This window comes from Lepus europaeus, chromosome X (assembly GCF_033115175.1).
Source record: "Lepus europaeus isolate LE1 chromosome X, mLepTim1.pri, whole genome shotgun sequence".
In the NCBI taxonomy this organism is placed as follows: Eukaryota; Metazoa; Chordata; class Mammalia; order Lagomorpha; family Leporidae; genus Lepus; species Lepus europaeus.
In genome coordinates this window covers 60,475,896-60,497,004 of record NC_084850.1, presented here as the reverse complement: position 1 = coordinate 60,497,004, position 21,109 = coordinate 60,475,896, and the positions used below count along the sequence as shown (strand labels likewise).

General features: G+C 50.4%; 1 protein-coding gene across 2 annotated transcripts in view; it reads right to left on the bottom strand.

Moving 5' to 3' along the window:
- The window catches only part of LONRF3 (LON peptidase N-terminal domain and ring finger 3), a 44,389-nt gene extending 23,976 nt beyond the window's left edge, over positions 1 to 20,413 (bottom strand). Inside the window, exons 1-5 of one of the 2 annotated variants that reach the window (XM_062183869.1) lie at positions 19,561 to 20,413; positions 16,714 to 16,832; positions 11,962 to 12,084; positions 5,349 to 5,616; positions 4,456 to 4,543 (exon numbers count right to left, since the gene is read on the bottom strand). In XM_062183869.1, coding sequence (XP_062039853.1) covers positions 4,456 to 4,543; positions 5,349 to 5,616; positions 11,962 to 12,084; positions 16,714 to 16,832; positions 19,561 to 20,377 — 1,415 coding nt within the window. In that variant the 5' untranslated portion in view covers positions 20,378 to 20,413. The remainder of the gene's footprint in view (positions 1 to 4,455; positions 4,544 to 5,348; positions 5,617 to 11,961; positions 12,085 to 16,713; positions 16,833 to 19,560) is intronic. The other variant, XM_062183870.1, reaches the window with a different exon arrangement.
- Between the last annotated feature and the right edge of the window lie 696 nt (positions 20,414 to 21,109).

Below are 21,109 nucleotides of genomic sequence, written 5' to 3'. Positions count from 1 at the left end.
CAAACATTTTTGCTTCACATCTCAAAATATTCTTGTCATCCCAAAGGAGTTGTTCCACAATAGCCCCAGAGGTGCCCCCCCCCCAACAATGACTAGTGTATCCGCGCTAGGTAGATATCAAAGGAGGCTCTTCAGCCACTGAAGATTGAGGGGGCACAGTTCTGTTATGATCCAGGGGGCTACTTCTTGCAGCACAGCGCTCCCAGGCCAGCAAGGGAGACTTACTGCACCCTGAAATTATGGTTCCATTCTCTTTCCACCCTGTTTCCCATAGACTTTCTAACCTGCCCCCTGATTTTCTTGCTAGAAGCAGAACATGTAACTCAGATCTAAGTCATCTTTCTACCAATGCATTACCGTGGGGCTGGATTTCAGTCTAGAAACTTGCACAGGTGGCACAAGGGTCTCGTTTCATGACTCTGCGGGTTCTCCAAGACTATCTTCTACTCCTAGCCTCTGTTTCCCAAAGACATATATGATGGAAATAACAAAAACTAGTAGTAATCCTAACAAGGATAAAAAGAAGGAAACCACAAAGGAAATGCGGAAACAGGAACTTTGTTTTACAAGACTGTGAGAATTCAAGTGAACACACACATATGAAATAGCCTCTGCCAACCTCTGACATCTAACCTAGGGAAAAACCCTGTTGAAAAGGAAACTGCATGCTTCTCACTGACAGCTGCACTTTTTGAAGGGCCTCACGATAAAAATAAAATTACTCACACTCCCTAGAATGGGCAGGTCTCTTATAGCAAGAGTGTCTTTTAGCTGGAAGAGTGTAGTTACAATTTAGCAACCTGTACAACAGCTGCTCCTGCAAAGATGGGATTTGGTTTTGAAGACTTAGAACAGCGTGGGTCAGGAGAAGGGAAATTATGGCTTTCCAACTCAGAGTGAGCAAACCAAATGAGGGTCCTATTGCTGGGTGCTTGTTTCTTGGACCAAATTTCTAACCCCTCACTCCAAAGCCCCCTGTTGAGCTCAGGGGAAAAAAAAGATGAAAGGAAAAAGCAGAGGAAGAGGAACAAAAGAACTTAAACCTCAGGATTCCAAACACAAACAGGATGAGTGCTGATGTTTGATTTCATGCCCCCTGCATGTTGGGAGGCATGGAGGGAGGATTAAGTACAACAAAGGCCCAGTCTCCCTGTGACAGTTAAATCAAGTCTACTCCACAGGCGCTGGGAGCCACAGTGGTGATGCCCACAGAGGTCTGTCTATCTGTTTGGAAACAGTATTTCTCTAGTTTGTAGCTTGGTTTTGGCTTGACTGATCTGCCACTCTGGCATGAGGGTATGAGGGCAGTGTTGAAAGGGGACTGCTCATATGAGAGTACTTCAAAAAGTTCATGAACATGGACTTGAAAGACAAGTTTATGGTTTGGAAAATAGAAATCCACGCATAGTTTTTGTTTTGTTTTTTGCAACACGCATCTTCCATGGACTTTCTGAAGATCTCTCATTGAGCCCATTCTATCCTAGCCCACCCCACCCAACCAAACTCCTGGCAGTATACAAAAGGCTTGCTCTGAGTGCTTCTGCTCCATCTACTGAACTGTTCCTTACAGGACTTCTCAAACCTATGAGAAAACTAAAATATTTTTAAGAGAAAAAAAAAAAAAACGAGTCCACATTTCATGTAAAGACTGCCTTACTTTTTTATTCATTCAACAAAAGACGTCATTCAGAACACAAATGCATGTGATTGCTAGGAGAGGCATATGTGCTTGTAGAGGGCAAAAAGAGCTAAGAAGGCTCTGCTGGCTGGATCCCCCTGTGTGCTGGAACAAGACATTCCTTGATACCTCTTCCCTTGGATCAACCATTACAAATAAGGTTTGTGCAAAGATCTCAGCCTTCTTTTTTTTTATTTTTTATTTTTTTGACAGGCAGAGTGGACAGTGAGAGAGAGAGAGACAGAGAGAAAGGTCTTCCTTTGCCGTTGGTTCACCCTCCAACGGCCGCCGCAGCTGGCGCACTGCGGCTGGCGCACCGCGGCCGGCGCACCGCGCTGATCCGATGGCAGGAGCCAGGTGCCTATCCTGGTCTCCCATGGGGTGCAGGGCCCAAGCACTTGGGCCATCCTCCACTGCACTCCCTGGCCACAGCAGAGAGCTGGCCTGGAAGAGGGGCAGCCGGGACAGAACCGGCGCCCCGACCGGGACTAGAACCCCGTGTGCCGGCGCCACAAGGCGGGGGATTAGCCTAGTGAGCCACGGCGCCGGCCGATCTCAGCCTTCTTTTAATGATCTTTTGGAAAACAGACATGTTTGGGAATTTACTGATAACTGCAGACCTTATCTTGGAAGTATGCATGGACATGCACACGCACACATGCATATGCACACATAAAACACACAGTTTCACGTAAAACTGCCACTCAGTCTTTGATCTATTTGAATTCACACATGGACTCTCCTTGGTAGTCCATGGGCCTAAAGGCAAGAACCTCTTGTCTAGAAGGAAAAATCCTTAACATTGATTAAGTACTTCCTGTGTTCCAGGCAATCTTCTAAGTGCTCTAAATACATTTTCTCAATCATAACAACCCTATGGGGTAGGTACTACTGCTCTCTAGTCTACTGATGGGAAATCGGTGGCAAAGAATGGCACTTGCTCCAGGTTAAACATTCACTAAAGTGACAGAGCCAGGGTTTAAACCCTGACTCTGGAGCTCCTCCCAGCCACTAAGTCACCACTGTGAAATGAAACAAATGAAAGAGATTTTATAGCATTTTCTTCTTTTGCGGGTGCGGGACTTGTGGGTAATTTACCTCTTCAGTGATCTGAGACAGTAGTAATCAAGTGGCACTGGTTGGAGGGGAAATGTCTGGGCATGTGTTTCACTCCACTACTAACTGCTGTTCATGGGATGACACAAAAGCGAGTCAGGCCTTTTGCATGGCTTCCAATGAACAAGTCTATAGTATTGACACTAGCCCTTGAAAGAGTTCTTGACCCAGTAGCTGAGATTAGTTTCAGGGTCACAAACTTTAGTACCCAAAAGGACCAGGAAGGAAAGTAATGTGAATGTGAAACACAGGCTGGTACAAGGCAGTAGGTAGTAGTTGGGACCATGACCAGCTGGAGAGTTAATGTTCTGTCTCAAAACATTCACATTTGGGACTGGTGCTGTGGCGTAGCAGGTAAAGGTGCCACCTGTGGCACCGGCATACCATATGGATGCTGGTTTGAGTCCCAGCTGCTCCACTTCCCATCCAGCTCCCTGCTAATGCACCTGGGAAAGCAGTAGAAGATGGCCCAAGACTTTGGGCCCCTGTACCCACATGGGTGACCAGGAAGAAGCTCCTGGCTCCTGGCCTTAGCTTGGCTTTGGCTTGGCCATTGTGGCCATTTGGGGAGTGAATCAGCAGATAGAAGATTCTCCTCTGTTAGCTCTTTCAAATAAATAAAATAAATCTTTTTTTTTTGACAGGCAGAGTGGACAGTAGAGGGAGACAGAGAGAAAGGTCTTCCTTTTTGCCATTGGTTCACCCTCCAATGGCCGCCGCAGCCAGCACGCTGCAGCCGGCACACCACGCTGATCCGAAGGCAGGAGCCAGGTGCTTCTCCTGGTCTCCCATGGGGTGCAGGGCCCAAGCACCTGGGCCATCCTCCACTGCCTTCCCGGGCCATAGCAGAGAGCTGGCCTGGAAGAGGGGCAACCGGGACAGGATCGGTGCCCCGACCGGGACTAGAACCCGGTGTGCCGGCGCCGCAAGGCTGAGGATTAGCCTAGTGAGCCACGGCGCCGGCTTATAAAATAAATCTTTAAAAAAAAATACATCCACATTCATAGGGCCGATGTTGTGGCATAATGGGTAAAGCTTCTGCCTGGGATACCAGCATCCCCGTATGGATGCCAGATTGCATCCCAGCTGCTCCACTTCTGATCCAGCTCCCTGCTAACAGCCTGGAGAAAGCAGCAGAAGATGGCCCAAGTGTTTGGGCCTCTGCCACCAATATGGGAAACGCGGAAGAAGCTCCTGGCTCCTGGATTCAGCCTGACCCAACGCTTGCCATTGTAACCATCTAGTTCTAGAAGATGGAAGATCTCTCCCTCTCTCGCTCGCTCTCTCTGTAACTCTGACTTTCAAATAAATAAATAAATAAATCTTTAAAAAAAAAAGACATTCCCATTTAACAAACACTAACCCCATGGAGGGCCTAACAAAAGACATATTCAGCCTGTGAACCACCAATTTATGACATCTGAAGATACCAATCTCTTCCTATTCTCAAGGTGTTTCCAAGTTAGGAGCCAGGGATGTAACAGCTACAATCTGTAAGCATGGGTCACAAGCTGGCCCATGGGACAATCTCCATTGTGACTGCCACTTTGTTAAAACCATGCTTTAATGTGCTCACCACTGAGCAGCGGCTCACTAGCAGCAAGGGTCTGACACAGAGGGGCAGAAACTCTGGGCAGTATGTGATAGCACACATCACGTACCTCATACACAGGGAGCATTCAAGGTCAGATGCGTCAAAAGATGCAAGCGGAATATTGAAAGCAGGTTTGGGCCCCTGATCAGGAGGATCTGTGATTTAGAAAGCATTAAGTCAGAGCTTCACAGGCAGTACTTGTGAGGCAGAAGAACGCAACTTGTTTTTCCATTTGCCTCTCTCACCACCTCCCAGAGGGCTGATCCAGTGGCCACCTAAGTTCTTGAGAATGGCATACCCTGAAGTAGGCTCTCCAGCAGCCTCCTTCCCCCACCAAAAAAAAAAAAAAAAAAAAAAAAAAGAAAGAAAGAAAAATACAAGCAGGGAAGGCCTAGGAGCCCTGGGGACTTCACTCAAATACAACAGGCCACCTCACTCAGCAGCAGCAGCAACACGCACATCCATGGGCTGAGGCAGGGTTTCTAAAGTGGGACAGAATCATGGTGTTGCCAGCCACTCTTGGAATGATACCATGCTGCAGCTGCTGCCTCTGATGCCTATCTAGGGAAACACAACTGGGAATGATCAGGGTGAGGCCTGCCCATACTTCCCTCATCCTACATTCCTGGAACACAGATCTGGGGGTAGGGAGAGGCTGATCTGGAAAGCAAGTGTGACACTGTCGATGGCATGGGCTGTCATTACTTGATACGGTGGCTTGACCTTATGGCTTGCCTTTCCATGGTAACAATTATTAGGCATCTAGAAAATACCAGGCACTGTCTGTGATCTTACAGAAATTTCACACAGCAACCCCTGGGATCACACAGCTTTTGAGGGGCACAGCTGGGCCACACAACTAGAGCCTGCGGAGCACCCAGATGGAGAGTGAGGAGTTCGCACACATTGGCGAGCTCAGGCATCTCCTCCGAACTACTTTCTCCCCGGGGGAGTGAGTACCTTGCTTGGAGGCTTTATTAGGCACCTCCGTGTCTTCTTGGGGTTCAATTTGGCAATGTTTCCTTTTCTTTTCCTGGCATTTGCCAGTCTTGACGGAGGCAGCTTCTGGGGAGGCAGCATCCTGCTCCTCCTTCCCTTTTTCTTCCTCACCTTGCATGTCGCCTTGTTGACTGTCTGCCCTTAATTTAGCTGGCTTCATCAGGCTGCTGCCATCTCCCCAGGCTGCTGCTTCTTCCCTACTAGAGCAATGCGGGAGCTCGGGATATTCCTGTTCCAAGAAAGAGGCAGATATCAAAATCTACTCACAATCAATATTGCCCTGTGGCATTCCTACTCACAGGGAACAAAAAGAAAGCCATCTAGCCCTGACCCTCACCCGTGATCACATAATAGGCACACAGCTCAAGTAGGGGGCAGTCATAAGGCTTATTCTGTACTTCATCTCCACACAGCATCTACAACAAAGGCATGCCCAGCTTTGATGCAGTTAGGAAAATTCCCTAGGTAAGGGCAGAAAGGTGTATGGGAGGAGAGGCCCCTTAGGTGCTTGGTGAAGGGGCCAGCAGTCCCCCCTATTAGCTATGTCACTCCCCAGTAACCACTTTAAGGAAACCAAGGCATGCAGTCAGGGTAGATCCAGCCATTCAATACTTCCTCTCACCATCACTGCCACTTACGGCCATTTGCAATCTCCAAACCCCAAGTCCAAATGGACTTTTGGCACAGGTCTATTCATAGGCCTACCAAGTCACCTCACACTCCAGAGCTATATGTTATACTAGTCAAATAAACAAGGGACAAACTACTCCTTGCATGAGATTTTGGGTGAAAAGTCCAAAGAAGAGAAAATCATTTGGAACAATAGATAATGTCTCTAGCCTTGCAAAGATCTTTTTTTTTCCCCCAGGAGAGGGATATTTGAAAATAGATCTAGAAATAAATCCAATGACAACATGTTTATGCAGATTTACTTGAAGAATCCCTCTCCTATCCAAATCTATAACCCATAGTCAAAATATTCGTCTTGTTTCTTACCCTGTGATCTCTTCCAGAGACAAATGATAGACAGATGAAAAGGGAAGTATACAGTTGGGGGAAGACAATGAGGTGAGGAGGAAAAGGTCAGGTGGGTTTTCTCAGTGTGTAAGCTGGGGAGTGCAGGTGTTTTCTAGCACTACATCAGTGCTAGTACCTCAATTTTCCATGAGCCCACAGCATTGTTCATGCAGTTGTACACTGCTTTGCAAAACAACATTTGGGTGGCAATCCAATCCCTGTTCCCCAGCTGGCTCACACTGGAAAGCCACAGTGCTATTTTTCTTCATTTCAGACTAGGCTGCAATTAGAAGTCACTCTAGGCACACTGGTGCAATATTAGCATTCTCAATCATGAAATAAAGATCACTGGGGGAATCTCTGATTTCAGCAGATACTCTAAGTCCTGCTTTTTCCTTTATGTTAAGCATATCTGCATTTTATTCATTCTCCAGAGCAGGGGGAGAACCTAGGAAAATGTGAGAGCCTAGGGCTTACCTAGTGGGGGAGAACATCAGGCAAGAATGGAGGGGAAACTGCTTCCCAAAGATGTGTAGGTATGCAGAGCTAAACTCTGCCTTCGAGTCTGGACCCGAGCCCCAGCTTCTGCCCACCTCTGTTGGGAAGGCCAAGGCCTGGAGCTCATCTATTTTCTTCTTCCTTGTTTTCAAAGCAAGGCACAAATACTGTTTTGTCTTCTTCCCAGGAACTTCAACTCAACACTCTTCCCCAAACCCTTTCCTCTGCTACAGATTTGTAAGGGAAGCCTACTTATGTGTAAGACATAGCACAGAAACAGAAAATTATCGCCATTTGGTGATCAAATGGAGTTATCTTTGCAGAAGGATCTCACTGGTGTTCAGAGGCACCACAGCTTGACCAAACAAAAAACAGGAAAGGAGGAGCTGTCAGGCCCTCTTTCCCAGGCTCCACCCCTAAGCCCAGAAACCCACCCAATTGTATGGCTCCAGGGGAAGAGGACCAATTCCTTTCTAGGGTCATAAAGTCTCTCTCTAGGGTGGATGTGACCAAGAACTAAAAAACAAATGTACGGGCCGGCACTGTGGCCTAGTAGGTTAACCCTCTGCCTGCAGTGCCAGCATCCCACAAGGGTGCCAGTTTGTGTCTGGCTGCTCCACTTCCTATCCAGCTCTCTGCTATGGCCTGGGAAAGCAGTAGAAGATGGCCTAAGTCCTTGGGCCCGTGTACCCACATGGGAGACCTGGAGAAAGCTCCTGGCTCCTAGCTTCCATTCAACCCAGCTCTGGCCATTGCGGCCATTCAGGGAGTGAACCAGTGAATGGAAGACCTCTCTCTCTCTCTCTCTCTCTCTCTGTGCCTCTGCCTCTCTGTAACTCTGCCTTTCAGATAAATAAGGAAATCTTTAAAGCAAATGTAGTAAGTAAATAAACTCTGAGACTATGCATGAAATTCACAGGTGCATCTTCAAGAAGTAACCTTTCTTAGCCAAGAACACAACCACTAATGACTCCATTTCTCAGAAACCAAAGTGGGTAGGCTCACTGCCCTTGTTTGCCCATAAAAAGCCAAATGAAGCGTCACGAGCGAGCTGGGTGAGTTGAGTTTTACCTGTGACAACTTTGGTAGATTATGGCTGGTGCCTTCAGTAGCCATTGACTCTACGTGTTCCTTTAATCTAGGGTGAGGTGCCAACAGCTTCAGGATATCAGGAGAATGTTCCTGAGAATCCCCCGGGACTGATGGTGAAAAGAAACTAAGGAGAAGCTGTGACATAAAACAGAAGACTTCACTACTTAGGCTTCTATGGGTGCTCAGGTAAAGGGGGACGGGCAGGAGGGGGTAGAGGACACAGCTTATGGGGCAAAAATCCAAGGAGGAAGCCTTGGGCCAGTGTCCTGTGACACACCAGGGCAGGGAGTCCTCACCGCAGTGTACATCAGAATCAGTAGGGGAGCTTATAAAAAATCCACGTTCCTGTTTCCCGCTCCCATATCCCCCAGGTCTCAAGGGGGACCCAGAAATCTGGGTCTTGAGAAGGCACTACTGATGCCTCTGTTATCTAGCCGAGGTTAAGAGCCACAACTCTGGGTGTTACCATTCCACTGCAACATCTGCAGTGGGATTTTAGCACTCATTCCAGAGGGACGAGACAGAGAGGTGAGGTCAGGAGGGAAGCCTCCATTGAGGATCCCAGAGTCTTCACCATACACTCCAGATGGGAAGAAGTCTACAAATGTCTCGCACCTTCCTAGCCATTTCTTTTCTCTGTCTACCCATTTTACTTCCTCCCCTCTTCTTCCTCCCCTCTGGTTCTTTAATTCCTTCAGAGTTGAGGACCTGAATGGTGAAGCGTCAACAAAGGCAGAACCCAAACGTCTTCCCTCTTCTCCCAGCCCCGCCTCCATTTTGGCCTTCACTTGCCAGAGAAGGTCAGGTTAAGTTCAGACACTGGGGTAGGCAGGTTCCAGTCTGTCACTGGTTTCCCTTGCCATTGGACATGCTGGGAGGGCAGAGTGGGAAGATCCAGAAAGGGATGGGAGCCAAATCCCTGCACTCTCCTGCAGGCTGGGCCATTCTTGCATCAGTGTTCTCCCCTGCCAGCAGGGGTTGTGACTATGTAACAGGTGAGGGGAGCGCACTTGTTTTCTAAAATTGACTCAAGTGTTTAGCATCTGGCCCCTCTCACCTGCTGTGTTCAGAGATCCACTAAAGGATGCTCCACTCCCTTGTTGAGAGCACATGGTCAGAGTATCAATTGATCAAGGAACTCTGACAGAACACTCAACAGCAGTTCTCTCCCAGGAGTTTCTTCATGATGTTCCTTGGCATTCCAGCACGTGCCATATAACCAAACCCTGCTCAGCCCTCAAGGCTTAACCCAAAGCAGCCTTCCCTTACTACTGCAGTCTCCCTGATCTTGCCTGTCCTGCCCTTTTCTCTACTGCAACACAAGACAGCATCTTAAATCACACCATCTTATATTGTCCCGGAATTGTGAGGCAGATGTCAATCTTTCCAGCCAGATGGCCGGCTTCTGGAGGGTACATAACAGATGCCCAATAAACACTCATCACATTAGATGGAACTAAATTAACACGCTTACTCATCTCATGACCCTCAGACAGATGCCTGTGTTTCCTTCCAACTCTGGGAAACCCACTTCACAAGCATAGGTTCGCAAAGGAGCGAGAGGGTATATTCACAGTGTCCCGAGCCACAGATGCCAGCTTTTATAGATCTCTTCTCCACAGCGGCCAAAATTGGCCCTCAGAAGCCCTACTGAGTGGTCAAATAGGACCAACCACCTTCTGAGACAGCCTCCCTGAGCATGATCGTCTTCACTGGCAGCCACACAGCATTTCAAGGTTTAAGGATGAAAAGGGTGGAGGACGTCAGGGACAAAAGAAGGCCAAGAGAAGAAATCCAAGGAAACAAGGCAGAAATAACAATGAGATGTTCCTTCTTCACCCTACTATGTCAGATCTCTTTCTAGGCCTTCTCAATGGCTTCAAGAAACAATAGTCACGGTCAACTCTCAGCAAGAATAATCATTCCACATGAATGAAAATCAATTCCAGTTCAGTATCAGCCTTAGAAGGGCCCAACTGGGTCAACAAGGAAAAAAATAAGCTCAAGTAAAAACAAACCCAGATCTGAGTTCTAAGGCAGTTTATTAATGCCAAGTGAACCAGGACCATCTCTGTCAAATCTTTAGCCCTGAAACTGGAGCAATCCAGTAAATAAGCACAGCTGAAGACCCTCACTGTTCTTAAATGGCTGCCATGGCCTCATTACCTTCAGTGGAAATTTGTCACTAAATTCTCATGCAAGCTTCAGAATACCATAACACTCATTACGGGCATATGCTCGCTTGTATTGTCTAGGATTCATATTAACAAACACGAGATGATACATTCCTTCCTTGAGGTCTGAAACTGTCATTTATGCCTTAGTCCTCAGAACTTCACACAATGCCTTGCAGCATCCTGTTAGTTGTAGAAATGACAACAGCTGGTCTATGAAAGTAGACTGGAGGAAGAGGTCAACCCAACTGAGGATGCCGGAACCTCTCAGGTCAACTGTGAATTGGACAGAGTTAAAGAAACTACTTATCTTGGGCCTAAAGCCTACCTCAGTTGGCCTTTGTACCCTCTGTCCCCAAGTCAAGATACTTCTAACTGCCTTCGTCTATCCAAAAACTGCAGGGTTCCATCGCTGCCCTTGACCTAGCCCTACCAGTGAGTGCTGAGACTCCAGAAATGTCTGCCCGGGACAGCAGGCTGCTGGAATGGCTAAGAGGAAAGAGTCTGGAAGCAGGCAGAGTTAGTTAGGTTTGAGTGTATTCCCATCAATCACCGGCTGCATGACCGTGGGAAAGTCGCCAAGTCTCAGCTTCCTCACCTGTCTCATCCTTAAATGGGGATGAATAACAATACTTACTCTCATAAGGACTTTGTCAGGATTAACTTGCATCTTACATGTTAAGTATCTAGGACAATGACTGATGCATAGAAAATCCTCAAGAAATGTTATCTACTATTACTATTCTCACTATGAATTACACTTAAAATTTGGGAAAGGTTCCACAACTTAAGAGCAATTCTCCCCCTCACACGTTCCTCTCAAGAAAATCTTGTCTACATGCCCAAACAGGAAAACAAAACAAGCTTTCCAAAAAAGAAAATCCTCTGTGACAGACAGAAAATCCAGAACCCAGCTTCTCCTTGTTCATCGATTTTGCTGAAGATTCCTTTCCTGGAGCCTTCAGAAGTCAGGCCTGTCTGTTGCTCACTTTCTTCATCCACTGCTCTGCCAAACCATACAGGGATAGAAGCCCTTGGGGCCTGGTGGTGAGTGGGGGCAGGGCACAAGGAGAGCAGAGACAATCACTGACTGTCAGCATCCAACTTCCAGGCCAATTAGCCCGACACTAAGTAAATTGCAAAGCAACAAACAACAAGGTCCATGAGTTAAGGATGCTTGAACCTTCACTCATGCTCTCAGTATTTCAATTAGGTTTTCTTGATAACAACCACTTTCTCCTGGTACCCAGGATTTGGAATGACTATTTAGATTATATCGTAATGGTCTCTGACTCGCATTTGTGAGACTTCGTGTTTTACTTCTGTCAAAGGAGCTAGAGACAGGAGTTATACACATGGCAGGTGAGGTGGGGGCCACCATTGTTACTGCCCAGTTGTTGGCTGCCTTGTGTGGCTGGTAAAACCATGATTCAGCTGAAGAAAAACTATACAACTGCAGGCAACCCTATCCGCCACATCGCTCATCAACAGCCAGTCTCCTCAATGAGCCTTGATCCTCAACGTTCACTTGTTTTGTTTTAAATCCCACTGACAATCCAGACCATGAATCAAAGAAGCAAAAACATTGTTCCTAGGCTCCTACAAAAATTCAGGAACTGCTCGATCTGTATGTACATGCCCACAGGACAGTGTTTCTGGGCAGTCAGTTGGCACTCATGTCTCCCTCCTGTCCACCCACTGAGACCTCCAAATGCCAGGGGCCACATCCTTGCTCCCCTCCCCAGAGAAGACTGCTCCTTTAGGCAGCTGGGCCTGATGTCATTTCAACTCACCCTTTGAGCTTCCAATCTTGCTCTTTTGTTCTTGCCATCCAGGGACACACAATAGAGAAACTCCCTTAGAGCTTCCTCCACTTTGCCTAGAGTAGCCAAGGCTTGCGCTTTTCTGAAGTGTGCCTGAAAGAAAACACCAGCACTCAGTCCCAACTTTGCACATTATTCACACTGCGACTATTGATAATGATAACACTCGCTAAAGACTTAATAATACTAACTTGCATAAAGTATCTTAAAAAGAGTCTCTTGTCTTCAACCTTATAACTAGGCATAATATGAATCCCATTTTAAAGAAACAAAACTGAGAGCCAGAAAAGTAACTTGCTCAAAGTAAGACAACTGGTACATTGTAGAATCAGGCTTTGAACCTGGGACTAACATCAAGCCCACAGTCTTGCCATGCTGCCTCCTCTCTGTTCCACCCCTGCATAGAAGTATCACCAAATGTAGACAGAGCTCCCATTTGACCATATGGTAACAAGCTTCCAGTGCCTCCCAGATATGCCTGCATTTGAATTGATCTGTCAGGCAGAGACCTAGTGAACCTAATACTGATCAAAAGGGGCGTGACCTAAGACCGCAACAGTAGCTAGTGGCAAAGCTAGAACTAGAGCTGTACTTTAGGACTCCCAGGACTTAGGGCTCTTCCCCACAAAGCAAATGCTTCCTTTTATTAAAATTTATTTTATTTATTTGAGGGGGGGAGGGAGAGAGAGAGAGAGAGATCTTCCATCTGCTGGTTCACTCTGCACATGGCTGCAACAGCCAGGGCTGGGCCAGGCTGAAGCCAGAAGCCAGGAGCTTCATTCCAGTCTCCCATGTGGGTTCAGGTGCCCAAAGACTTGGGCCATCTTCTGCTGCTTTCCCAGATGCATAAGCGGGGGGCTGGATCAGAAGCGCAGCATCCGGGACTTGAAACGGCATCCATGTAGGATACTGGCATTGTAAGTAGTGGCCTAACCTGTTAAGCCATAATGCCAGCCTCGCCAACGCTTTCACTCCTAGTGGCTCAGCTCACTTCTGTTCCTTCACCACATCTTTCAAAAGCACAAAGAAATTGTAGGACCCCTCGGAGTTCTAGCTCAAGTGCCCTGGCAAAAACCCTAGGGAGAGCAGGCAGCATCCTGGGGAAGAGGGAGAAAGAAGAGAAGAGAAGAGGGTTGCCTTCTCTGTCTTGGAACAGGAATCTACTTGCAACTTGGCTTAAGGAGCATTCCTCTTGAGTCATCTAGGCTGTCTCTAGGTGGCCTACTCCCCAGCCTCTATGGCTGAACTGAAGTCTAACTTAGGGCATGAAAGACCCAGGATGCAATTGCTGGGCACACCCCTGCCTCCCCTTCTACCATGCTTCTGCAGACTCAGAGCCCTTGGGTTTTGGCCTGGCTATAGGAGTTGGCTAAGAGCTGCCTTCTTGCACACTAGCCTCTGCTCCAAATGTCTTGGAGACATCTTCCTAGGCCCCCACCTCCTTGTGGAGCCCAGTACTGGCTGATTGATAGGTGGATGTTCCTTGACTGAACCTTCCAGCAGTGCTTACCAGGGGCCTTCTGGACAAAGGCTCATACAATATGGCAGGGCAGCTAGCAGAGATAATGTTGGGGAATGGAGCGGTCCCTGGAATGCTGCTAATCAAACCAAGTAACAACTTATATACTCCATGTGGTAAGGGCAGGCAGCTCCCCACCCCCACCCCTCACCCCCACTGAGAGCTGTACCACCGCAGGTTGAGTGCCAAAGAACCTGGCTAAATGGCCAGGACAGGGCTACTAGGTGAATCCCCTCACTTTGGAAATTTCAGAGCAATGATGGGAAATATGCAAATTGTGATATGATGTGGTTTTGAGTTACCTGCATCAGTTCAGGTCTATTCTCGACCCCCAAGACAATGGAGTTTGCTCATCACTGCCGCCATCACTCACCCCACCACAATGGGAAAGTGAACCTCCTATTGAATACTTCCACAAACTCTTCCTTCACTGCAGAAAGTCTCTTTTTCCATTTCACCCAAAATGCACCGTTGCTCCTCTGCCCTGCTTTCCACCACACTGTCAAGGCCCTCAGCTCTAGCCCTAGACTCACAAGGGGAGGAGGGGGAGTTGCAAGGGAAGCCTCTTATCCCTGAAGCTCCTGGTCTCGCTCTGCTACCAGACCTGAAATGCCCTTACTGAAGCACCTTTGGGTTAAGACACTGATGGGGGCTGGCCCTGTGGCATAGTAGGCTAAGCCTCCCCCTGTGGTGCTGGCATCCCACATGGGTGCCAGGTCGAGTCCCAGCTGCTTCACTTCCCATCCAATCCTCTGCTAATGGCCTGGGAAAGCAGTGGAAGATGACCCAAGTGCTAGGGCCCCTGCATGCACATGGGAGACCAGGAAGAAGCTCCTGGCTCCTGGCTTTGGAGTGGCCCAGCTCTGGCTGTTGGGGTCATTGGGGAGAGAATCAGTGGATGAAAGCTCTCTCTCTCTGTCTCCCTCTCTCTATCTGTAACCCTGTCTCTGAAATAAATATTTTTAAAAAGACACCGATGACTTGTATTAAATTGCAAATGAGTCCCTTGGAAAGAGAACATATTGATCAATCCTCATTCATGAAAATCTTCTCATGAAAGAACTTATGGGTTCTGGTGTTGTGGCACAGTGGGTTAAGCCACTGCCCACAGTGCCAGCATCCTATATCCGAGTGTCGGTTTGAGTCCCAGCTGCTGATCTAGCTCCCTGCTAATGCACCTGGAAAGACAACAGACAATGGCCCAAGTGCTTTGGGCCTCTGCTACCCATGTGGGGGACCAGGCTAAAGTTCCTGACTCCTGGCTTTGGCCTGACCCAGACCAGGTTGTTGTGGCCATCTAGGGAGGGAACCAATGGATGGAAGATTTTCTCTCATTCTCTCTCTCTCTCTCTCCCTCCCTCCCTCCCGCCTTCCCTCTCTCTTTCAAATAATAAATAAGTGTGTTTTTTTTAAAAAAAGAAAGAACATATAAAATTCACCCTGACATTAATGACAGAGTATGCAGATTCACAATTTTATTTTTTTTGACAGGCAGAGTGGACAGTGAGAGAGAGAGAGACAGAGAGAAAGGTCTTCCTTTGCCGTTGGTTCACCCTCCAATGGCCGTCGTGGCCGGCACGCTGCGGCCGGCACACCACGCTGATCCGATGGCAGGAGCCAGGTGCTTCTCCTGGTCTCCCATGGGGTGCAGGGCCCAAGCACCTGGGCCATCCTCCACTGCCTTCCCGGGCCATAGCAGAGAGCTGGCCTGGAAGAGGGGCAACCGGGACAGAACCCGGCACCCCGACCGGGACTAGAACCCGGTGTGCCGGTGCCGCTAGGAGGAGGATTAGCCTGTTGAGCCACGGCGCCGGCCTACAATGTTTTATCTGAAGTTTGAAAATGCAAGAAGATTGTGACAATCCAATATTTTCATAAGTTGACATCAAAATTCCTTATGTAGCAGAACCTGAACTAAACTGTATATACTACGTTTTAAAGTATTTGTCTGACTTAGGGTGAATTTACATGTAAGTGCGTTTGATTACCGTGCCCTGTCCAAAGCTCACTGAGAGTATGGTATTTTCTATAACCAGACACGTTCTGGATTCTGAATACACCTGGCCATATGGGAGTCAGCTAAGGAATCATGGCCGGTAGCTTGAATTAAGTTGATTTCCCACGGAAAGCATCCTGGGGTCTGATAGAGAAAGTACTATACCAAGACCCAGACAACTTTCTTGCTTACAGAATCCTCTCTAGGCCATTGGTCACTTTTGATCCTCACATATCCCTGTGAGGCAATCAGGGCAGATAGAAATAGCTTTGTTTTATAAACAAGGATACTTGGGGTTCAGAGAATAAAGCCACTTATTCATGGTCACTAAGCTTGCAAGTGACTAAGCTTACAAATACTAGATCCCGCAGTCAAATCTAATCTTTGAAAGAAACTATGGCTGAAGACCAGTCCTGAGGCCAGGCAGAGATGCAGAAAGTGACACTCTGTATCCTAGCATCCTGACAGATTCCTAGCCTGTCTCTTCCCACCTCTCTGATGTGACCTAGATGTTTGGGGATACTGGCAGGCCCACTAACTACTATATTAAGGACTCAAAATGGCACAAGTGTTTTGTGAGAGTGAGGATCTTTTCAAAGCAAGCAAGCTAAGCTCCTGAGAAACCTGGCTATCAGTAGAAGTTCCCGAGGGCCAGTGCAGCAATGCTTCTCTTGCTCTCCTCTTTCTTTTGGCCCTGGAAGATGATGACGATGACGATGACGATGATGATGATGATGATGGTGGTGGTGGAAAATATGTAAATAATGCTACGTGCCAGGCACAATTCTAAGCATTGAATATATAAATGCTCAAGTCATCTTCAGAACAACCCTATGTAGGGTGCTTTGAATGTCCCTGTTTTACAGGTGAGGTGATGAGGCACAGAGAGGGTCAGTCACTTTCCCAAGGCCACACAGCTAGTAAAACATAAATCCAGGCACTCTCACTCCCAAATGCACATTCTAGAGACTCTCAAAGGCCAGGCTACTCTGGCAGGTCATCCATTGAAGAGCATGTTGGGGAAGAACCCAGTTCCCTTGCAGACATGTTATCACTCTTTGCCAGGGGACCCCCAGCTCTTCTGCAAAGCTTCCTTCCTGCTCTGCCTCAGCTCTAGTACCCTATGTCCCCAAAGAAGCAGTCCTTCCTCCCAATTCCTATCTACCATACAACCCCTTCCCAACCCTCCCGTCCCATACTTCCTTACCTTAAAACCCATTGGGCGGAGTTTACATGCTATTTCTGCATCATGCAATGCATCTTCATGAGACTCCAAGGTGAAATAAATTTGAGATCGATTGCTATAAAGCAAGTGGTCGTTTGGAGCTGCCAAAATGAGAAAAAAAAATCCTCATTAAGATCCCTGAGCACAAAAATGTGGTAAGATTCATACGATGGAGCTTGAACAATAGCAAGTTATCCAGGACTTCTCTATCAGGGATCCAGAATGGTAAATCCACTCCTCCTCATCATATTACTCTGTCTTCCACACCCCCAGCCACTCTGGGGCTGAGCTTCTCCAAGTGCAAAGAAGTGCTTGTGGGTCTCCCTGGCCCGGCAGAGTCTTGTCGTATCTGTGGTGCATTAGACACTTTGACCTAGGAGAAACCCGGGCAGCCTGCTTCATGGCTACACACAGCTAGTGCTGGCAAAATGGCTTCTGAGGGAGGCATCACTAACAAGGAAACAGGCCAGGGAGGAAAGAGAGGGAGGTAGCCTGATGTGGCCTCTGTCCTGACCCTCAGGAAGACACGTCCAAGTTAGCCTTCGAGGTGAGTTAACTGGTGACATTAACAATCTTTCTGTCTACCAAGTCCAGCACCTAGGAACCTTCCCTGAAGAAAAAGGAAATGCATTTACAAAGTCCCATCCTCTAAGTCCAGATAGCCAAATGTGAATGAACTTGGACAAGGCTTCTGGGGGAAAAGGTAAGGTTGGCTCTCAGCAATTCTGAAAGGTGCCAGGACTGGAAAAGACCTTTTGAGACCATGTGACTCAATTGATCCATTCTTCAGATGAGGCAAATCAAGCCCAGAGAGGGGAAGGAACTGGCTCAATGTCACACAGCTAGCTGGTCAGAGTGGCTGCTAACTACTCAAACCTTGAAGCTTTGAAGTTGGGGTGGAGGGTAACAGGTTCCTTTTTCTGAAGGTGTGTACAACACTTAGAATAATAAGCAGACACTGGCCATGTTCCAGAACTAAGATGCTCATAGTTGCAAGAGTTTGGGGGGGAATGGGGGGTCTCTTTCCTCTTAGAAGAGTGAAGCTGTTCTTTATATTTTCACCCTGATTGTTCCAAGAGGATTAGCAATAGTGCAAGGGAGAACTCCCAGGGGGAAGTAGTGTCAGCAACAGAGGAGGGAAGAGGCCAGGAAGAGAGTTTCGGGGTCGTTGGGGGATGGCTAGAAGGAAGGAAACTTCCCTTGGAGATCTGTACTTGGGTGACCTCTGCCTGCCTCAGTCACATTGCCCTTCTCTTCCCCAAGGTGTCCAGCAACCACTTGCTTTGATGGTTTGGGTTCTGCGAACTTTCTAGGGAGCCCATTACTTGCTCTTAAAAGACAGGAGCAAAGAGTTGAGGGTCTTTTCTGTCCCTTCTATTCTTCAGCACACACCAGCCAGGAGGCAGCTCAGTCTTGCTTGGACAGAGACAGGGAGTAGGGAGCAGGTGGGGCAGCTTTGACTGGTAAGCCGTTGTCGCCGCCCCTCCCCCCCCAAGTTACCTGTTGCAAGTTTGGGAGATTCAACACGTGGAGATTCCAGCCCACCCCCTCGGTCACCCAGCAGAGTCTGGCCCAGGACTCCTTCGGGTCCCGGTGCCCTGCCTGCCCAGCGCTGCTGCTTCCTCCCCAGCATGCTCCATCAGACACCGCGCCGGCGGGCCGAGCTCCTGGCAGCCTGTCCTAGCTGGGCAATATCGCCTGGCGGATGGGCGGCCCCTTCCTGGGCTCCGGGCAGCGGCGCCCGGTGACAAGTCGGGTGCCCTAGTCCGGTGGGAGGTGTGGGGCGGCCCCCGTTGCCCTTGAAGCTGCGACGCGCACCCAGCCTCGGCGGGCAGCGTCCGCAAGCACAGCGGAGGCGTCGTGCCCCGTTCGGAGACAGCTCCCAGTCCCCGGAGATCCCGAGGCACCCACGGCCTGGCCGGGTCGCGCGCGGGGTTGATGGGGTTGAGGTGTTTGAAGCCAGGGCGCAGGCTGCGGGCTGGCTGGGGGCGGGGAGGCATCTATTTCAGCCGAGGAGCGTGTGATAGGAAGCGGTGACAATGAGTCACAGGGCAGCGGGGCGCGAGCGCTCCCCTCCCCCCGCACACGCTCGCGGGATGGTTTCCGAGGCGAGCGTGGCCCACTTCGGTTACCTCAGCCGTTACACAATCCCGCCCGCCCGCCCGCCCGCGCGGAGGAGGGGCCGCCCGGCCCGGGCCGCTCGCGGCCCTTATGCAACCAGTGCTCTCCTGACCTAATTCCACGCCGGACCCACCCCACAGGGAGCCGCGGCCCCGGAAGGGACAACTCCCAGCGGCGGGAGCGGCAGACGCGGGCGCCGATCGGACATCGCCTGCTGGCAACACCCCAGAGGTCCGGACGCAAGTGTGGGAAGGCTGCGAAGTTCCTCTCCTGGCGGGGAAGGTGCGGGCAGGTGTACGTGGGGGCCCAGGTGCGCCGAGGAGAGAGGAAGCAGCAGAGACAAAGAAACAGACAGGGACACTAAGCAAGACAGAAACAGAGTGACAACAGCGCAAAGAGTAGGAGTGAGACCGAGAAGCCAGGCGACACAGACGGAAACAGAGACTAACAGGAGATGCAGGAAAAGACCCACGGCAGCACAGCCAGAGGGGCAGAAACACAGCGCAAGAGAGTTAAGCGCTGAGGACAAAGTCCCAGCAACCTCAATTTCTCCCACCCCGGCCGCGTCCATGCCACGCTTCCCCGCACCAGTCTCCTCCCCGGTCCGGCCCCATCTCGCCGCTGGGTTCCTTCTCCCGCCTCTCGGGTCGCGCGGTCAAACCCCGCTGCGGCCCCCGGGCCGGCCCGGCAGCGGCGCGGTGGGCTCACCTAGCCTAACTGCCTCATTGTACTTGAGCAGCGCCGCCTCCACCTGGCGCTCGCGGTACAGCCGGTTGCCCTCGTGCCGGAGTTGCGACGCCCGCGCCGGGCCCGGGAACAACTTGCCGAGCAGGCCGCTGAGCACGACGTTGACCCGCAGGGGCGGCGGTGCCTGCTGCCCGGCCCGCCTGGCCCCGCGCGCCCGCCCAGTGGCCACCATCAACGCGGAGAGCTTGACCCCGCACAGCGCACAGCGCCGGTCGGCTGCCCGCCCACGTTCCAGGCAGAGTTTACAAAAGGTGTGGCCGCACGACAAGGACACGGGGTCCGAAAGAAATCCGTGACACTTCCGGCACTTGAAGCCGTCCCACACTTCGGTGGCCGCAGCCGCTGCCGCCCCTGCCTCTTCCACTGCCACCGCGCTGCTCGGTTCCGAGGGTGCCGGCGCCGGCGCCAGCACCTCATCTTGCCGGACGTTCTCAGCCAGGCAGCGCACCAGCTGTTCCAGCTGCTCGGCCACCAGCTGCTGCCGCTCCGAAAGCTGTCTGTACACCTCGAGGGCTTCCCGGAGGCGTCCCACGGACGCCAAGGCGTCGGCCTGCTTGAGCAGGACTTTGCACTCCGGCGTCGAGGTCCTTGGAGACGGCTCTGGCTCTGGCTCCCGCGTCGGGAGAGATGCGGGGCCCTCGGTAGCCGGCTCCGGGTTGGGACCGCTGTCTACGCGGGCCGCTGATGCTGCCCGCTCCTCCGGTTCCGCCAGCTCTAAGTTGCTGCTGCTGACCTCGGCGGGTAAGCTCAGCATCTGTTCGGTCTGAAAGGAATCCATGGGGAGAGAGGCACGCGCGGGGAAGAGGCGTCTAGGCACTGGGGCTACCGAGCAAGGAGTGGCGGCTGGACGGAACCGGGGCTGCCACGGACGCCGGGCCGCCGCGCGCCGGGCCCTGCCGCGCCTCCGCGAGCTCCATGCCGGCCGCCCCGCGCCGCCTAATAACTGTCTTGTCTCAGCAAAGTGTTATATAAAACGACACCACGTGACGCGCCACCTCGCCGCTCATTGGCCAGCGGCAGGGAAATTGTTACAAAACCAGACAGTTTTGTAACAGTGTTGCGCTTGCTTCTTTTTGGCTTCGCTTTTCTTGGCTTCTTTTGGAGATTGTTTGTATTGACACTCTGCCTTATTTCCTCCCCGCAACGTGGTTCCTTTTGGGAAGGAAGGTGAAGCCCAACGTCTCTGCCCCGGGTTCTCCATCTCCAAACCCCACCCCATCTCACCTCCAAAGTGGCCGGCTAACAGGTCCCCTCGCTTAGCACTCCCTGCCGCCGCCCCCTCGCCCCTCCCGAGAGTGAGAGAGACAGAGAGACAGAGACAAAGACCTCGAGGCACACTCTGCAGGATCTTTTGCGACGCTGCCGCAGGCTCTCCCTCCCCTGGCCCGCCGCGGCTCTCTGCGGAGGGAAGAGAGTAGGGAGGGTTGGCTACCCATAAAGTCTTCCCCCGACCCCTTCCCGGGAGCCCTCGGTGCCCTCCCCGGCTCCCCGTCTTTCGTGGGGAGCCCCG